Here is an 18,573-nt window from a genome sequence, read left to right as displayed (position 1 = left end):
CGTCCAATCAGTGCAGGATGGGAATTGGATCCAGAAACCAGAATTGACAACTGGTGGATGATGGAATTGCTGAATGACCTTTGACCTCCTGTGCAAGAACAAATTGTATAAGTTTATCAAGCTGAAAATGAGAATAAAATAGACGTATAATTACCACTTTGATAAGACATTTGGACACTTATGGGGGAAGGAATGGCTTCGAGGAAGATGGGCCAAATGGCACTACAGAGTTTTGGAAACCTGGTCTGTAGGGACTGTGTGGGCAGAAGAGTCTATTTCCATGATGTATGACTTGATGACTGTGCAACAGCCTCCCCCTTTTGTATGGTACTTTTGGACGTGATGGGGGCTCAGTGGTTAACACTGATACGTCACAGCCACAGGGACTCTGGTTCAATTCGAGCCTTTGGCAACATGAGTGGAGTTTGCACATTCTCCCTGTGTCTGCATGGATTTCCACCATCTGCTCCGACTCCCTCCCCTAGTCCAATGGGCTGCAGATTAGGTCGATTGGCAAAGATAATTGCTGACAGTGACAAGGGGCATTCGGATTTGTTAGATTAGCCATGGGAAATGTGGGATTAAGGGAATAGGGTGTCCCTCAGCAGGAGGTTGCTCAGTAGGTCATTACAAATTTAATCAGCTGAATGGCATCTGCCCGCATTGAGGGATTCTACAGCAAAAACTAAAACTTCCTGTTGTTAGCATCGAGAGCAGACATTGGAATCCCATACAGATCAGGGGAATTCCAGCTGACCTCTTGGTATGTGGCTTCTGTGAACGGTTGGGCTGAATTTTCCCAGATCTGGGCTGGGCAGCTTGTTGGAGTGAATGCTGGGAGAGAAGGGGGGTGTGGTGGAGAAAGGAGGAGGAAGAAGGGGAGGATGCCACATTAAAGACAATTTTGGATTGCTCTTGGGAAAAGCTCAGCCCCAGTGTGAACTGACTCCTTCTTGAGCAAAGATGGAGCGGGCTATGTTACTCAGATGGAGGAATGAAAAAGCCAACCCACAGTGAGTCCAGCCACCCTCCCTCAGAAATGTCAAGAGGGATTTAACTGGGTAGGGGGTGCAACTGCAGTTGGCTGGAACAAGAGATGGGGAGAAAGAGAAGGTCACAGGCCTCCAGTGCTGGTCCTGCTTTGATCCATAACCGGCTCCAAGATCCCTAGGCTACATTCACAGGAGACCAAAAACAACAATGCTGAGAATAGAAAATACTGGTCATGGTAGGGCCTCACTGGGGAGGTTACACCAGATGAGTCAAGCCTGTGTCTTTCCTAACTTAGCTGGTTCCTGCAACTGGATTTAGAGCAGAACTTGATATATCTACTTCCGCCAGCATTTTGTCAACTGATCCAGCCTCCAAATCACAGACTTGTCTTCCCATTAGATTATCGTCCGAGTGACAAATCTCATTGCGCGTGGTGACTGAGGGGAGGCTGCAGGAAGGGAAACCTGGCATTGAACGTAGATATCCCACATCCTATGGAATGGGCGTCTGGTTTATCCCTTCGAGCAGGTACGGGAACTTCCTGTCTCAAAAAGGAAGACAAGTTCTGATCGACAATTGAACCTAGAGTATCCAGAACTGTACTAATTGACCTCTGGAAGATTTTCCACCCCACAATTGGGGAAACACCAACCTCATCCTACTTAGAGGGGAAAGTCTTGAGTCTCCTGTGTCATGAGAAAAAGGAAGTCCGTCTAGTTACTGTGCAATGATCGAGAGTGAGTAAATACATCCATTGAAAGGTTGTTTTCATGTCCAATTAGTAATTGGGTCAGCCAAATTACAGAAAGAGAACTGCCTTCAAGCTCAATAAGACATTTCCCAAAATATCCAGTGCTCTGAATGATGGACAATAAGCAAGATCATAAATGATTTTATTCATTTGCATTCAGCTGGTACAGCCATTATTCTTTGCTACAAGCCTCTTCTCCCTGGAAGGAGACGGGTTGCCCAGGGTGAAGTGGGGAATACATTCAGAACAAGCAGACAGTACTCCAGGCCACACTAACTGCTGTCCTCCAGGGAGAGCCTGTCAAACAGGTACTCTCCCATCCCATTCTCAGGGGCTCCCAGGCGCTTCAGGTTGGTGATGTAGTCCCCGAGTTGCTTGATGATCTCCACCTCCTCATCCAAATAGTGAGTCTCCAGGAAGTCACACAGCTGCAACAGAGGAATATGACACTTGGTACATTTATACTATCCAAGACAATTTCAGAATTCCCTCTGCAAGACAGACTTAGCCATGACTAGCTCTGGACAGCCCTGAAAAGCGAGCTAACACCTGGAGAATTTGTGCCAGTGAGGACAACATGTCAGCTGCTGCATCTTGCTGTTTGTGAAATGGAGCTGAGTTGGATTGTGATGGACAATGATCATTCCACTGCAATGATACTAATGAAGAACTCAGTGGCCAACGTCATTTCAGCACTTCCACTAGATTCGAGATCAAATTCCCCTTATACCTCATTGTAATCAGTATGATCCCAAGTGATCAATGTTACAATAGTTCAGGAAAGTAATGGATGGAAAGTGTTACATTAGTGAATTTCCAATCCACACAGACCAACCAATGAAACATTACCCTGAGAGTCTAGCAGTGATGTGAATGAGGAGGTGAAGCTTACATGAGGGTCAGTCTGTGCTGTGGCGAGTTGGTGGAGATCCAGCAAACTCTGGTTCACATTCTTCTCCAGATCCAGGGCAACCTGCATTGCCTGCAGACTGTTACCCCACTCATCCCTCTCTGGCTTCTGGGGATGGAGAGAAGGACAGGTAAGCTTTAGAAACAGAATCCCTGCAGCATGGGAGCTGGCCATTCACCCCATTGAGACCATAACTGCTGAAGAGCATCCCATCTGGCCCCATTCCCACCCTGTTCGTGTAACCTGCATTTCAAGTTGCCAATCCTCTTTTCTACTCTGTGGGGAAGCCATGCTTTGGGATAACGTTTAAATTCTCGTCACAGGCCAGAACCAAACTGGTGCCCCTGGCACTGAGTCAACAGTGCCAACCACTGAGCCACTGTGCCATCCCTGAAGTCCAGGTAAAGAAAACATTAGCTACTTGGTGACTCCTTTCACCTTGCCCCATTTATCCTTGACCTGAAGCCGGAAGCTCAGGAACGTATCCTTGTACCACAGGGAATAAAAATGTACCAGATTAGTTATTTGCACCAGTGTCCATCTGCTGGAGTCTTAAAAAGGATATTCAGGAGTGAATCCCAAGGGCTGTGGGGGAAGTAGCGGTAGTGTCCCAAGCTCCGGTTGACAAGGCTGAGGTTCAAGTCTCACTTGTGCTTGTGGCCTCATACATGCCCGAGCAGCATGGTCAGAACCATCATGACTTGAATTCATTGTGGGGGGCAGTAATGTGCTTACAATAAACACAGGATCATCGATCCCTCAATGCTCACACAAGGCAAACTGTGTGTGAAAGGGGACATAGGCCAAGTAACATGTGTTAGTTTGGGGCAGGGTTGTGAGGAACAGCACAGGGACAAGTCCTTTGAACACATTTTATGAAAATTGTTCTTCCGGTCTCTGCTGCATTCTATCGTTGGCCTCACTGGTCAGAAGGACAGGATGCTACTGCAGGGGGTGCTGGTGAGGGTCCCCAGGTTGTTTCGCCAAGACAGAAAATCCATTGAGGAGAGAGATTGGATGGGCTGGGGGTTTTCCTTTGAGCAGGTGAGGCTGAGGTGGTTGTTTGATGGAAGACAAGGAAGTCTGGACAGTAGATGGGGAAAATGTCTTCCCCATGGCAGACACTCAGACCAGAGGGCACAGGTTTGAGGAAGCAGGATAGAGGGGATTGGAGGAAATTTGGTGGGTGTGTTGGGGAACGGAAGAACAAAGTGCTGGAAACGGCTACTGCAGCACTGTTTAAAGGACTAGCTGGGCGAGTGCTAAACACTAGGGTATAGTAGGGCCTGGACCAAGTACAGGGTGAGTACAGTTCGGTCTTTGCTGCGTCAGCATAGGCCTGGTGGACCAGAGGGCTTGCATAAATGCTGAAACACTGGAGATGGAGAAGAGCAAACAGGGAAGCCAAGCAAAAGAACTTCTCACACTCGCTCAGGATCTGAAAATCTTGTCACTGGAGATGACACCGCAAGAGCAGCCATTCCCCCCTGCACTTCCCCCACCACCCAACCCCAACCTTCACATCCTGGAGGAGGACTCGGCCTCCACGCTGATTCTGGAATTTCAGCAGCTTTTCTGCATGTTCCCGCTTCTCCTGGGACTGATCTTTGAAGAACCGGGAGAAATGGGCGAGGGCAACATCGTCCCGGTCAAAGTAGGACATCTGGAAGATCAAGTTAAAATTACATCAGACATCACTGGCTCACTCCCCATTCCAGTTCTCAACTACAAGACGCAAGGCACTATGTTTTGCCTTTGGGGAAAACTGGAAAAAAGATGTTGAAACCCTGCTGTAGTCAACGACTAGTAGGGAGCATGTTTTCTGCAAACCCAGGATCAATGAGATTGGGATGTAAGTGTACACATGAACTCTACAAAGGTGTGCTGTCTCCAGTATGGAGTTTGGCACTAAGATAATGCCGAGGAAAGCCTGCCCAGTAACAGCCTTTGGATCGTTGCAGCAGTGGGTTATTGCTCTGCCTAAATAGTGCAAACTCAGGCTGTCAGAAACTTGCACCAAGTCACATGACTGAAACAAATTGCAAAACAAATGATCAAATGTCAACTATTAGTGGCCTGTAGATAACGTCACTAGTGAAAACAGTAACCTGGAAAAACACTTGCCCTGACTTTACCCAAACAGGCAAAAAATCCTGTAGGTTTTCAGCCCATGTGACTCATATCTAAACTGTCATGTTCACAATTCGATGTAAGGGTTTAAGAGCTAATGCTCGCTATTGGAAGCATCAGCTAAGAATTACATTCTGGGGAAGGACTCCTGTAAAGTTACTTTAATCCTCAAATCCAAAAACCACAGTCAGGCAAGCAAATATCTGTGGTTTCAGTGGGTAGTTACAAGTTGTGGCAGAAGATAGTCGGGATTTTATCCTTGGGAAGCATGTGCCAATAGAGTTGGGACACAGTGATGAAACCCCAACAACTGGCTCACCATTAAAGCGGTCCCACCTCCCAAGTGAGGCTTATAGGGACTTAGTCCTCATTACAAGACAACTTCCTTCCAAGAGGCACAAGCCCAGAGAGAGATGAATATTCCCCGTGTGTCTGTAGAAGGGGAGCTACAACATGCAAGAAGCAGACACCATCCAGGACAGGGCAGCCCACTTCATGGGGACTGCATTCACCACCTCCTTTCAGGGTCCATTACCTACCAGGTCCCCTGCAGCACTCACCAAGGTTACTTCAACACATAGCTTCCAAGCACATTCTACTCCTTGGAAGGGCACAGTCACATCACCACCGGGTTAGAGGGGACATTTTGTTTTAGGTCAAGCTGAATGATATGGGAACAACCTCCATTTCTTCAATGTCACTGGGCTAATAGCCTCAGCACATTCCTGCAGCCCCAGTGTGGGGTGGGGTGGGGTGGAGAGGGAATCCAACATTTCTCACACACGGCAGATCAACTCTCAGTAGGAACGGGATAGGCCACACCCACCTCTTGAATAAATACAAGTAAAGCCAAGTCAGCCTCAATGAAGGAGATCCACATAAAATAGATACCAGTCACAGACTAGCCTCAGGTTTGTTCAGACTAACAAGGGCCACTGCAACAGGGAAGTTATTGTTATAGTCAGTGTTAAAAAAAATCAGCATGTTTGTTTAGGACCACCACAGAGATCAGGCAAATGAAGTCAGGAAACTTGTGTCAGAAAGAAAACAAAAGCAAGAGGCTTTTACCCTCCAGATACCACTGAAGGCCAACTGGGACCTGAGTTAACATACATCAGTATCCTACACCATCGTGACAGTAACACCACCTCTATCCTGAACTGATATTTAGGTAGGAGCCACAAAACCTCAATCTACTAGATTGTCAGCTTCACTAGAGGCCAGGCAAAGAATTTACTTCAACAGAACAGATTTATATGTTTAACCCCGAGAGACAGCACTCACCAAAGACTGATAGAGATAGGAGGCAGTGAGCTCCACATTAATCTGCTTGTTGACAGCAGCTTCACAATCCTGGTGATAGTTCTGACTGATCTGGGAGGCCATCTTGTGACAATAAACTTCTTTTATTCTCCTCACCACCAAAATAACAAAATTAGGAAGAACAATCAACATCATTCCCGTGGGACTCTATTTATACCCCAGGGGCAGACCCTCTTTTTATGAAGCAGGAAATGACATCATCAGTGATGGCCAATCACTCTTGATGATCAGTTGATCAGCTGCCACGTCCAATCAGTGCAGGATGGGAACTGGATCCAGAAACGAATCACAGTTGACAACTGGTCGATGATGGAATTGCTGAATGAGCTTTGACCTCCTCTACAAGTGCACATTCTGTAAATGTATTTGCCACAAAATGACAATAAAATATACTCTAAACCTTCACTTGTGTATCTGAGGTTGTGCATTAAGACTCAGTCATCACAGATTTGCGGAATTCTGTCGGATTGTTAATCTGAGGGAATAGTCGTCATAACTTTTGAACGTTGGTGTTGGAGCCATAGAATATAGAACATAAAACATAGAACATTACAGCACAGTACAGGCCCTTCGGCCCTCGATGTTGTGCCGACCAGTCATACCGATATGGAGCCCATCTAACCGACACTATTCCATGTACGTCCAGATGCTCGTCCAATGACGACTGAAATGTACCTCAAGTTGGCGAATCTACTACCGTTGCAGGCAAAGCGTTCCATTCCCTCACTACTCTGAGTAGAGAAACTACCTCTGAAATCTGTCCTATATCGTTCACACCTCAATTTAAAGCAATGCCCCCTCGTGCTCGCTGTCACCATCCTAGGAAAAAGGCTCTCCTTATCCAACCCTCTAATTATTTTATATGTTTCAATTAAGTCACCTCTCAGCCTTCTTCTCTCGAATGAAAACAGCCTCAAGTCCCTCAGCATTTCCTCTTAAGACCTTCCCTCCATACCAGGCAACATCCTAGTAAATCTCCTCTGCACCCTTTCCAAAGCTTCTACATCCTTCTTATAATGGGGTGACCAGAACTATACACAATACTCCAAGTGCGGCCTAACCAGAGTTTTGTACAGCTTCGCCATAACCTCTTGGTTCTGGAACTCAATCCCTCTATTAATAAAAGCCAAAACATTGTATGCCTTCTCAACCACCCTGTCAACCTGGGTGGCAACTTTCAAGGATCTGTGTACATGGACACCGAGATCTCTCTGCTCATCTACACCACCAAGAATCTTACCATTAGCCCTGTACTTTGCCTTCCAGTTACTCCTACAAAAGTGCATCACCTCACACCTGTCTGCATTAAACTCCATTTGCCACTTCTCAGCCCAGCTCTGCAGCTTATCTATGTCTCTCTGCGACCTACAGCTACCTTCGTCACTATCCACAACTCCACTGACCTTAGTGTCGTCTGCAAATTTACTAACCCATCCTTCTACAAACTCATCCAGGTCATTTATAAAAATGACAAACAGCAGTGGACCCAACACCGACCCTTGCAGTACACCACTAGTAACTGGTCTCCAGGATGAACATTTTCCATCAACTACCACCCTGTGTCTTCTTTCAGCAAGTCAATTTCCGATCCAAACTGCTATATCTCCCACAATTCCATTCCTCCGCATTTTGTACAATAGCCGACTGTGGCGAACCTAATCGAACGACTTGCTGAAATCCATATGCACCACATCAACCGGTTTACTCTCAAATACCTGTTTGATCACCTTCTGAAAGAATTCAATAAGGTTTGTGAGGCACGACCTTCCCTTCGCAAAACCATGCTGACTATCCCTAACCAATTTATTCTTTTCGAGATAATTATAAATCCTATCCCTTATAACCTTTTTCAACACTTTACCAACAACTGAGGTAAGGCTGACTGGTCTACAATTACCAGGGTTGTCTCTACTCCCCTTCTTGCACAGGGGAACCACATTTGCTATCCTCTGAACAGGGGAATGACATTTGCAATCCTCATCTTTGTCAAATGCCCTGATTTGGTTGATATGAACATTTTCCTATTTCTGTGCAGCAACAGAATAATGTGCTTTTGGATCGTCTGCTACAGGCAACCGATGTCCTTTGCAGATCCATTCTGAATCTGCTGTGATCACCGTGACTTAGGGTCGCATGAAGCCCAGTTTGAAAAGCAAGATGCTAAATGTGCTGAGTGCCTCTTATACACAGTAGGCCTCAGGGTTCTATGTCTCAGCTGCTGCTAGAAATGTATCGCACGTTGAACATTTCTGTCTCCATGTTTGGTTTTTCATTGTTGAAGTTGAATCAGCGCTTAACGCCAGCATGTTTCCAAGGTGACAGTATCTGTTACAGTTTTCATTGCATTCTGTAGAGTGAACAACTCAAGAATTGGGAAGTCAGAGGCAGGGAATTCTGTTGTGATTACACAACTTCTAACTTTCCAAAGCCGGTCCACCATCAATAAGACTGAAGTTAGGAGTGAGTAATGCTGGAACAGTTTTCAATGTTCTGGCTGGAGGCAGCACCAACAACATGCAATGGAGCTCCATGTAAGTCTGTCACCATCCTGACTTGGGAAAATATCCCTGTTTGAGAATGAAAATCCCAGAAGCCCCTCCTCAGCAGCATCATTCCAGTCTCTCCTACACCAGATGGACTGTAATGACCAGCTCATCACCACCTCCTGAAGTGTAACACTTGCTGAGTACTAAATGTGGCCTTGCCCTTGGCAGACTCACGATTGACTGCATACAGTAAGCATGCTGGGACAGGGTAGGGGAGTCCAAAACTAGAGGTGGTAGGGGTAATGTTTTCACACACAGGCATGTGGAGTTTGGGGGGGGGGGGGGGGGGAGAAAAGAGGAGAGGGAAGGAATCTGAAGAACAGCTTTTCCCCCACAGAAAATGGTTTATGTCAAGAATGAGTGGCTACATAAAGCAGGAGAAGTAGGTGCAATTGCAGTTGTTAAAAGACATTTGGTGATTTCCAGGGAAAGGACTGGTTGAGGGAAACGGGGCAAACACAACTAGTTCAGATTTGGAACACTGCTCGACCTGGACGGTTTGAGCCAAACAACCTGTATCTCTGCTGTAGGACTCTGACAGTATGCAACAGCATATTCCTTTGTTCGGTACTTTAGGGTGAAACAGTGTCTCAGTAGCGAACACTTACCTCACAGCGACATGGGATTTATTACAGCCTTAGGGCACCCTGGGGAGTTTGTACATTTACAGTGTCTGTTTGGTTTCCCACCCACCATCTGAACTATTTGCTGGTCAAGTGGATAGGCAATGCTAAGTTGGTGATATTGACAAGGGGCAAGCTGGATTAGCCATGGGGAAGACACAGGGTTAAAGGACTGGGGTGGGTCTGAGCAGGATTCTGGTCAGGAGGTTGATGCTACCTGGGTCAAATGGCCTCTTGCCAGAGAGCAGGGATTCTATCACCAAGGATAGAGACTGGGCCAAACAACAACGATTTTTGTGATGGAACAAATCTATTCAGTACCTTAATGACCCACACTCTTCCTAAGGCTACAGTGTGCACTTGTGCCAAAACTCAAGATAATCTCCGGGCTGTCTCTGATCACCCCCTCCCTAACCCATGATCAGACACCTTGAATGATCAAGGAAACAGCTGTAAGGCAAAGTCAGCATGTCCAGGCATCTTGACTGAAGGAGACAGCCCCCATCTTCCCCAGAAATCCCTGCTCCCTCACTGGGTCAAAAAAAAATTTCATCAGCCCATGGAAAGGTTCCAAGAACCAAGGCAGCAGCTTTTTGTACAAACCCTTCAACAGTCAGAGGCCAGTTGTAGCAGCAAGCATAAACCAAATGTGAGTATTTTGAACCATGGGCAATCATCCAAGCTCCAGGTCACCAATCCTTGTATTTATGGTTTAAAGAGCATCCACTATCAATCAAGTAGCCCCAGAGAATCTGGAGATGATTCTCTGGAATGTGACTGTTCATAATGTTTGGGCTGAATTTCCCCCAGCTCAGGGCTGGTGGACTTCCAGTTATGGGGAGGGCCTGAGCCCTGGGCGGAGGAAAGAAAGCAACAAACCGAGGAAGCCACTTGAAGGAATTTTGGATTCCTTCTGGGGGAAAAACAAATCTATGCAGTTGAACCAAGAAAGTTCAGAAAACCCAAGGGCCCCTGGGAGGAGCAGCAGACTTCAGTGACAAAGTGAACTGGTCAGCAGGGCCACTAGTTGATGGTTGTCGTCAGGGTCGGTCACAGGCCCCATTTGAACCCCAACTGGCTCCCATAGGCCTGGAGTCTGTCCACAGGGGGTTGGGGAAAAGCAATGGTGAAGAGAGGCAAGAAAGCTTGCTTGACCAAAGAGGTATCAGTGGTCTCAAAATGATGCACAGTAACTGAGATCAAGAGATCATTTTATTCATTTCCATTCGGCTGGGACAGCCATTACATTCTTTGCTCAAAGTCCTTTCTCCCTGGAGAGAGACAGATTGGCCAGGGTGAAGTGGGGAATGCATTCTGACAAGCAGACAGTACTCCAGGCCACACTAACTGCTGTCCTCCAGGGAGAGCCTGTCAAACAGGTACTCTCCCATCCCATTCTCAGGGGCTCCCAGGCGCTTCAGGTTGGTGATGTAGTCCCCAAGTTGCTTGATGATCCTCACCTCCTCATCCAAATAGTGGGTCTCCAGGAAGTCACACAGCTGCAACAGAGGAATATGACACTTGGTACATTAACACTATCCAAGACAACTTCACAATCCCCACTGAAAAACATGCATATGGAGGGAGATTGTCAGGGATGACTAGAGCCAACGCCTGGAGAAATTGTGCAATGAGGACAACTGCTTTTTAGCTGCTTCATCTTGCTGTTTATTTACTGGAGCAGAGTTGACTTGTGATGGATAAAAGTCATTCCACTGCAGTGGCCCTGAATGAGAATTCAGTCACCAATATCGCCTCAGTCCTCCCCACAGGTTTACAAGTTAAAATACATACTTGGAGTCAACTGCTCAGCAATGATTTTGTAATCACTATGGATCTGAAGTGATCCATGTCATCTGCACAAAAACAAAGTCTAACTGAATTTCTAATCCACAAAAGACCAACCAATGAAGGTGTTGCCCTGAGGGCCTAGCAGTGAAGTCAATGAGGAGGTGAAGCTTACATGAGGGTCAGCCTGGGCAGTGGCGACTTGGTGTAGATCCAGCAAACTCTGGTTCACATTCTTCTCCAGATCCAGGGCAACCTGCATTGCCTGCAGGCTGTTACCCCACTCATCCCTCTCTGGCTTCTGGGAGGAGGCAAAGAAGGACAGTTTAGCTTCAGAATCTCTACAACGTGGATCAGTCTGTAACTGCTCTGAAGAGGATCCCAACTCGTCCTTCTCCCACCCTATTCCTGTAACCCTGCATTTCAGATGGCCAATCCTCTTATACTATGAGGACACCAACGCAGACATGGGGAGGACATGTAAACACCAGTCCCTCACCAGAGGCCAGATCAAAACCTGTGTCCCTGGCACTGAGAACACTGCTAGCCCCTGAGGCAGCCCTGGAGCACAGTTCCTTCAGAATTGCTTTCACCTTGCCTGTCGGTCCTTGATCTGAAGGAGGAAGGTGAATAACAGGTCATTGTGGGGGATAATGACAAGATTTGCATCAGGGTCCATCTGATGGAATTGCGAGGATATTCACGAGTGAATCCTAAATGCTGTCATGGTACAGTGGTAGTGCCCCTGTCTCTGGCTGACAAGGCCAAGGTTCAAGTACCACTTGTGCTGGTGGCTTCATACATGCCCGAGCAGGATGATCAGAAACATCACGGCTATTTAATTCATCAAAGGGACAGCGAGGTGTTTGCAAAGTGTGTTGTGCTGCTAACAGTTAAGAAAGGCCCACAACCATAGATCCCTCAAAGTTCAGACAAGGTCAACAGGGTGTAACAGTGACAGAGGGCAAGCAACCTCTATTAGTTGGGTGTGGTGGAACAGGAAGGGGACCAGTCTCCTCAGTTTGTTTTTCTGGTCACCACATTATTCCTCTTTGGCCTCACCAGTCACCTGGACAGGATGGCACTGCAGGGGGAAGCTGGTGAGGTTCCCCAGGCTGTTGCCCAAGATCCATTGATTGGAGGTTAGATAGGCTGGGATTTTCTGTGGAGCAGGAACAGCTGAGGGAGTGACCTGATGTAATTGAAGAATAGAGAGTGGCCAGTTGATGGAATGTCTTCCCATGGCAGACACCAAGACAGGAGAGAAACCAGGTTTGAGGAGTAAGCAGGTTAGAGGGGATTGGAGGAAACTTCACCCCACCCCCACCCCTCTGAGGGGCTGTTTGAAATATGAGATGAACCACATAAAGGGTTGGATGGTGGTGGAGACAGCTACTCCAGATCAGTTTAGGGTCCAGCTGGACAAATACTTAGTGCCAGGACAGTGGCCTGTGGACCAAGGGCAGGTAAGTGGGATTAATGTTGTTAGTGTTTGTGGGGTCAGCATAGACATGGTGGGCCAAAGGGCTTCTTTCCACACTGGCTTCAAAAAGGAGATCAAACAGGCTGAACAAAGTTTTGACTCAAATGAAAACCTTGTCACTGACTTGAAACCACACCACAAGAGCAGCCATTACCATCCCATTCCCCACCCCACCCAACTCCAACCTTCACATCCTGGAGGAAGACTCCGCCTCCACGCTGATTCTGGAATTTCAGCAGCTTCTCTGCATGTTCCCGCTTCTCCTGAGACTGATGTTTGAAGAACTGGGAAAAATGGGGAAGGGCAACATCGTCCCGGTCAAAGTAGGACATCTGGAAGGGAGAACAAGGTAAAGTCCATTAACAAGTCATGGGCCAATTTCAGTTCAGAACTACAGGGCTAGTTGAGCATTCTCAAAATCAAACTGACAATAAGCTGTTAAGTACCTGATGCATTAACAATTCAGAACCCAGTTTTGAACAGTTGCTGTTGAATTGGAAAAATCAAAACAATCCCAGCTTCCTCCAGTAAGCTGTAAATACCATGTGTTTTATTTTGGTTTGAAACTCCAGGCAAATTGCCCAGGAGGGTCTGGCACAGCATTTGGTGAGAACAAGTGTGAATTGATGTTTTTACTGATTAACCTCCACCAGAAATGGGATAAATCTTTGATTGAATCGGGTTTCAAGAAATGCCAGGGGCTGGAGTGCAGGATGTACACCAATAGAACAGCTGCAGGGCACTGTATTGCTGCTTTGGCAAAGGCCAGAAAACAGATCCTAGACACTGCAATTAACAGCTTGGAAGAAGCACATTTTCTGCTGAGTCAGGATCAATGCAATTGGATGCACTGTATGTATTAGTTTGACAAGAACTGCAGTATTGGGGTGGCTGGGGGGGGGGGGGAGAGGAGGAGATGAATGAAGGATGTTAGCTCCAAGAATCTGCCAAGGAAAGCCTGCCTAAGGACAGCCTTTGGGTTGTTACTGCAACAGTTTATTGTTGCATCTAAAACAGCTGCACTGACTCAGACTGCTAGCAACTTGTACCATTACACATGAAACAAAGACTGACAAAACAAACTGATCACATGACAAATATGACAGTGATCCGCAGATCAACTACTCTCCAGACAAGATCCCTCATTAACCTGGAAAAACCACTGTTGACTTAATCCAACAGGCAAAGTCCTGTAGATTTCTAAACCAGGATGTTCACAATTCAATGTATTGAGGTTTAGCAGGTCTGCTATTGGAAGCAGCCAGTAACAAGCACATTCTTACAAATCCTGCTGAAAAAAGTTGCTTCAATTCTCAAATGCAAACACAAGCACAATTTATCTTTGCGATTTAAATGTGCAGTTAGAAGATGTAGAATAGTAAGGATTTCATTCCTGGCACATGCTTACAAGGTGTGTTGGGACAATGGGTCAGTGATTAAAACCCAACTGCTGGCTCAATGAAAGCTGTTCCCCCTCCCAAACTGGGGCTGACAGGGGCTTGATCCTCATCAGGAGGGGGACTTCCTGCTGACAGGGACAAGCCCAGAGAGCACCCTGCAACAAACACCAAGGTTACGTAAACACCTTCTACCCCTTGGAAGGGCACAAGCACCCCACCTGGGGAAAGAGGGTCCAGTTAGTTTAGAATCAGGCCAAATACAACGGGCACAAACTTTTTACCAGAGTCACTGGGTCAGTACATTCTCAGCCCCATGGCAGTGCTGTGCCTTTGAAAAGCTCCAACACTTGACATACAGACAGCCCACACCCACCTCATGAGTATGAAGAAAAGCAAGGTAGATTTCAAATGGAGATCTGCTGAATCAGATAAGAGTCACAACCTCACCCAGTTTAATCTGAGCATAGAACATAACAGCCAAGTGCAGGCCCTTCAGCCCTTGATGTTGTGCCGACTTGTCATACTGATCTCAAGCCCATCTAACCTACACTATTCCATGTACGCCCATTTGCTTATCCAATGATGACTTAAGTGTACCTAAAGTGGGCAAATCTACTACTGTCACAGGCAAAGCATTGCATTCCCTGACTGAGTAAAGAAACTACCTCTGACATCTGTCCTATATTTATCAGCCCTCAATTTAAAGCTACCCCACCTCATGCTCACCATCACCATCTAGGAAAAAGGCTCTCCCTATCCACCCGAACTAGCCCTCTGATTATTTTATATGTTTCAATTAAGTCACCTCTCAACCTTCTTCTCTCTAATGAAGAGAGCCTCAAGTCCCTCAGCCTTTCCTCATAAGATGTTCCTTCCATACCAGGAAACATCCTAGCAGATCTCCTCTACACCCTTTCCAAAGCTTCACATCCTTATAATGCAGTGACCAGAACTGTATGCACCAGAGTTTTTGGATAGCTTCACCATAACCACTTGGTTCCAGAACTCAATCCTCTTAATAAAAGACAAAACACTGCCTTAATTGCCCTGTCAACCTGGGTGGCAACTTTGAACAATCCGTGTCTACCTATCGACACAGATCTCTCTGCTCATCTACACTACCAAGAATCTTACCATCAGCCCTGTACTTTGCCTTCCGGTTACTCCTAACACAGTGCATCAGCTCACACTTGACTGCATTAAACTCCATTTGCCACCTCTCAGCCCCGCTCTGCAGGGCTAGAACAAGCCTATTCTAAGCTGATTGCAATAGGAAACCAAGATTCTCAGTATCAATTGGCAGGTTTACTTCAGATCCCCACAAGATTCAAATAGAAACAAGGATACAAGAGGGAAAAGAAAAGCAATGACTAGCTGATGGTGCTTCCATTCCCACAATGGTGAGTCCCAATTCATTTTTAAATTAGTTCCCTCAAGTTTCAAACAGTCACAGGAAGCGATAATTACCACCAGTCACAGCACCATCATGGGACAGGCAAGTAACTACAAGAACACTCCACATCTCACTGACAACCAACTGGGACCCAAGTTACAGTAACATTAGGCACCAAACTATTGTTATAATAACATCACACTCATCCTGCATTGAGAAAGGGGTAGGAGCCACAAAACTCAGTCTATAAGATAGACAACTTAATTACATCCAAGGGGAAGAGTTCACTTCAACAGAACAGAAGTATGTTTCACCCAACAGAGACTCCACTCACCAAAGACTGATAGAGATAGGAGGCAGTGAGCTCCACATTAATCTGCTTGTTGACAGCAGCTTCACAATCCTGGTGATAGTTCTGACTAATCTGAGAGGCCATCTTATAAAGGAAACACTTGCTTTATTTTCCTCACCACAAAAATGACAAAGTTAAGAGCAACAGTAAACATGCCTCCCGTGGGACTCTATTTATACTCCAGGAGCCAACACTCATTTTATGAAGCAGGAAATGAGATCATCAGTGATGGCCAAACACTCTTGTTAATCAATTGATCAGCTGCCACATCCAATCAGCGCAGGATGGGAATCGGGTCAAAAAACCAATCAGAATTGACAACTGGTTGATGATGAAATTGCTGAAATGACCTTTGACCTCCCGCACAAGTGCAAATTCTGGAAGGACATCTCCCTGAAAATGAGAATAAAATATACTCTAAAACTTCACTTTTCTATCTGAGGTTGTGCGTTAAGACACACTCATCACAGATTTGCAGAATTCTGTCGGATTGCTATTCTGAGGGATTAGTCGTCATAATTTTTGAACGTTGGTGTTGGAGCTCTTTGAAAAATGGCTCGATTTGGTTGATCTGAACATTTTCCTATTTCTGTGCAGCAACAGAAATAATGTGCTTTTGGATCATCTAAAACAGGCAACTGATGTACTTTGTGGATCCATTCTGCATCTGATGTGATCTCCCTGACCTTGACCTTGAAGCCCAGTTTGAAAAGCAAAACGCTAAATGTGCTGAGTGCCTCTTCTACACAGTAGGCCTCAGGCCTCTATGCCTCAGTTGCTGCTAGAAATGTATCGCACGTTGAACATTTCTGTCTCCCAGTTTCGTTTTCGTTGTTTGAAGTAGAACTAGTGATTCACCCCAGCATGTTTCCAAGTGAAGAATTTCTGGTTCAGTTTACATTGCGTTCTCTCGATGGTACAGCTCAGAAACTGGGAATTCAGATGCTGGGAATTCTGTCAGGAAGTACTCAACTCCTGAGTTTCCAAAACCTGCCCACCCTCAATAAGGCTGAAGTTGGGAGTTGTGCTGGAATTAGTTTACAATGTTCTCGCTGGAGGCAGCACCAACGACACTCAAGCAGCTCCATGTAACTCTGTCACCATCCTGACTTGGAACACTATCCCTGTTTGTGAATGAAAATCCCAGGAGCCCCTCCTCAGCAACAGCAGCAGCAGCAGCATCATTCCGGTCTCTCCGACACCAGGTGGACTGTAATAAGCAGCTCATCACCACCTCCTGGAGTGTAACAGTTGCTGAGCACTAAATGTAGCCTTGCCATTGGCACACTCAAGATTGACTGTATATAAAAAGCATGCTGGGACAGGGTAGGGGGGTTCCAAAACTAGAGGGCACCGGTTTGAGGGGAGAGGGGCAAGATTTAAAAGGGGCGTGAGTGACAACATTGTCACACAGAGGGTGTTGCGTGTATGGAACGAGCTGCCAGAGGAAGTGGTAGAGGTGGATAGAATTACAACATTTAAGTGACATTTGGAGATTTACATGGAAAGGAACGGTTTAGAGAAAGATGGGCCAAACGTAGGCAAATGGCACTACACAGTTTATGAAAACCTGGTCTGCAAGTTCGGGCTGCGCTGCAGAGTCTATTCCCATGGCGTAGTTTGCCGCAGTGTATTCCTTTCCTTTGGTACTTTAGAATGTTTTGGCGCCTCAGTGCCAGGGACCCAGGTTCGATTCTACCCCTGGGCGATGGACTGCGTGGATTTCCTCCAGGTGCTGGAGTTTCCTCACACAGCCCGACGATTTGCAGATTGTCGATAGTGAGCAGGGGCATGCAGGCTTGGTCGAATAACCATGGGGAATGTGGAGTTAAGGCAAAGGGGTTGGGTCTAAGGAGGATGCTGTTCAGAAGGTCTATGCAGATTTAATGGGCCTAATGGTCCCTTCCTGCACTTGAGGGTTACTGTAGCCTAGACTTATTTTCACCAAAAATAAATTGCTTTATGAGGTTGGAACAAATATGTTGAGTGCCTTTTGACTCTGCAGCACCCCCCCCGCCAACCTCGATGAAGGCTGCAGTGTACACCCGCTACAAAACTCCCTGGAACAATCCTCAGGATGTCTCAGATCGCCCCCTCACGAACCCATGATCTCTGACACCTTGAAAGATAAAAGAAGCAGCCGTAAAGGAAAGTCAGCATCTCCATGTCTCCTCTCCGAGCCACTTTGCTCCTTCAATGTGATTTCACCCAATCAACCTGCATCAGGAGTAATGTTCACCATGGGGGAAAGCTCAGAGGAACCAAGGGAGCAGCTTAGTGTGCTCAATGCTGGCATTAGCAACAAGAGCCAATCAAACAGCAGCATTTAACCAAGTGCATTGCTGTGTTCTTCCCAGGTCCCTGTTATCCTGCTGTAAGCAGCAATGAGGCCCTACATTATAATCCAGTACAGTTCAGGTGAACGTCTTGAGCTGACTCCCAGGGAAAGGGGCTGTGGTGAATGTTTAGGCTGGTGGGGCACGTGGATAGAAAAGGTCGGGTGGGGGGAGGGCGGGGTGAGCGAAGTGGGGAGAAGCGGAAGAGAAAGAGCTCCAGCCACAGTTTGGGATGGTGAAACCAAAAGTAACAATACTGAGAATATAGTGTTTATTGGTCAGGGTAGGGCCCAATGGGGGGGAAAAAAAAAAAAAAGAAGAGATATACCAGGCAATAAAATGTGAGGCTGGATGAACACAGCAGGCCAAGCAGCATCTCAGGAGCACAAAAGCTGACGTTTCGGGCCTAGACCCTTCATCAGAGCCTGTGCTCCTGAGATGCTGCTTGGCCTGCTGTGTTCATCCAGCCTCACATTTTATTATCTTGGAATCTCCAGCATCTGCAGTTCCCATTATCTCAGATATACCAGGCAGTTGAGATTGTT

The 18,573-nt window shown here is 46.5% G+C and overlaps 1 protein-coding gene across 1 annotated transcript; it reads right to left on the bottom strand.

Moving 5' to 3' along the window:
- Positions 1–1,042: 1,042 nt before the first annotated feature.
- On the bottom strand, positions 1,043–15,776 carry LOC132206488 (ferritin, heavy subunit-like). Its single transcript, XM_059640679.1, has 7 exons — positions 15,675–15,776; positions 12,733–12,879; positions 11,240–11,365; positions 4,171–4,317; positions 2,637–2,762; positions 2,035–2,172; positions 1,043–1,084 (listed from the first exon to the last, which is right to left on the bottom strand). The coding sequence occupies exons 1-7, from the start codon at positions 15,774–15,776 to the stop codon at positions 1,043–1,045; spliced, it is 828 nt and encodes a 275-aa protein (XP_059496662.1).
- Between the last annotated feature and the right edge of the window lie 2,797 nt (positions 15,777–18,573).

This window comes from Stegostoma tigrinum, chromosome 38 (assembly GCF_030684315.1).
Source record: "Stegostoma tigrinum isolate sSteTig4 chromosome 38, sSteTig4.hap1, whole genome shotgun sequence".
NCBI classification, from domain to species: Eukaryota; Metazoa; Chordata; class Chondrichthyes; order Orectolobiformes; family Stegostomatidae; genus Stegostoma; species Stegostoma tigrinum.
The sequence above is the reverse complement of the archived record's forward strand: the minus strand, read 5'-3'. Positions and strand labels throughout refer to the sequence as shown.

Excerpts from the sequence above, each read along its gene's own strand:
- LOC132206488 (XM_059640679.1), bottom strand. The coding sequence starts at position 15,776 with ATGGCCTCTCAGATTAGTCAGAACTATCACCAGGATTGTGAAGCTGCT. Across the intron at positions 4,318-11,239 it reads CTGCCCAGGCTGACCCTCAT|ATGTCCTACTTTGACCGGGA; the intron begins GTAAGCTTCACC and ends TTGATCTTCCAG. Across the intron at positions 1,085-2,034 it reads ACCTGTTTGACAGGCTCTCC|CCAACTGCAGTTGCACCCCC; the intron begins CTGGAGGACAGC and ends CTCTTGTTCCAG.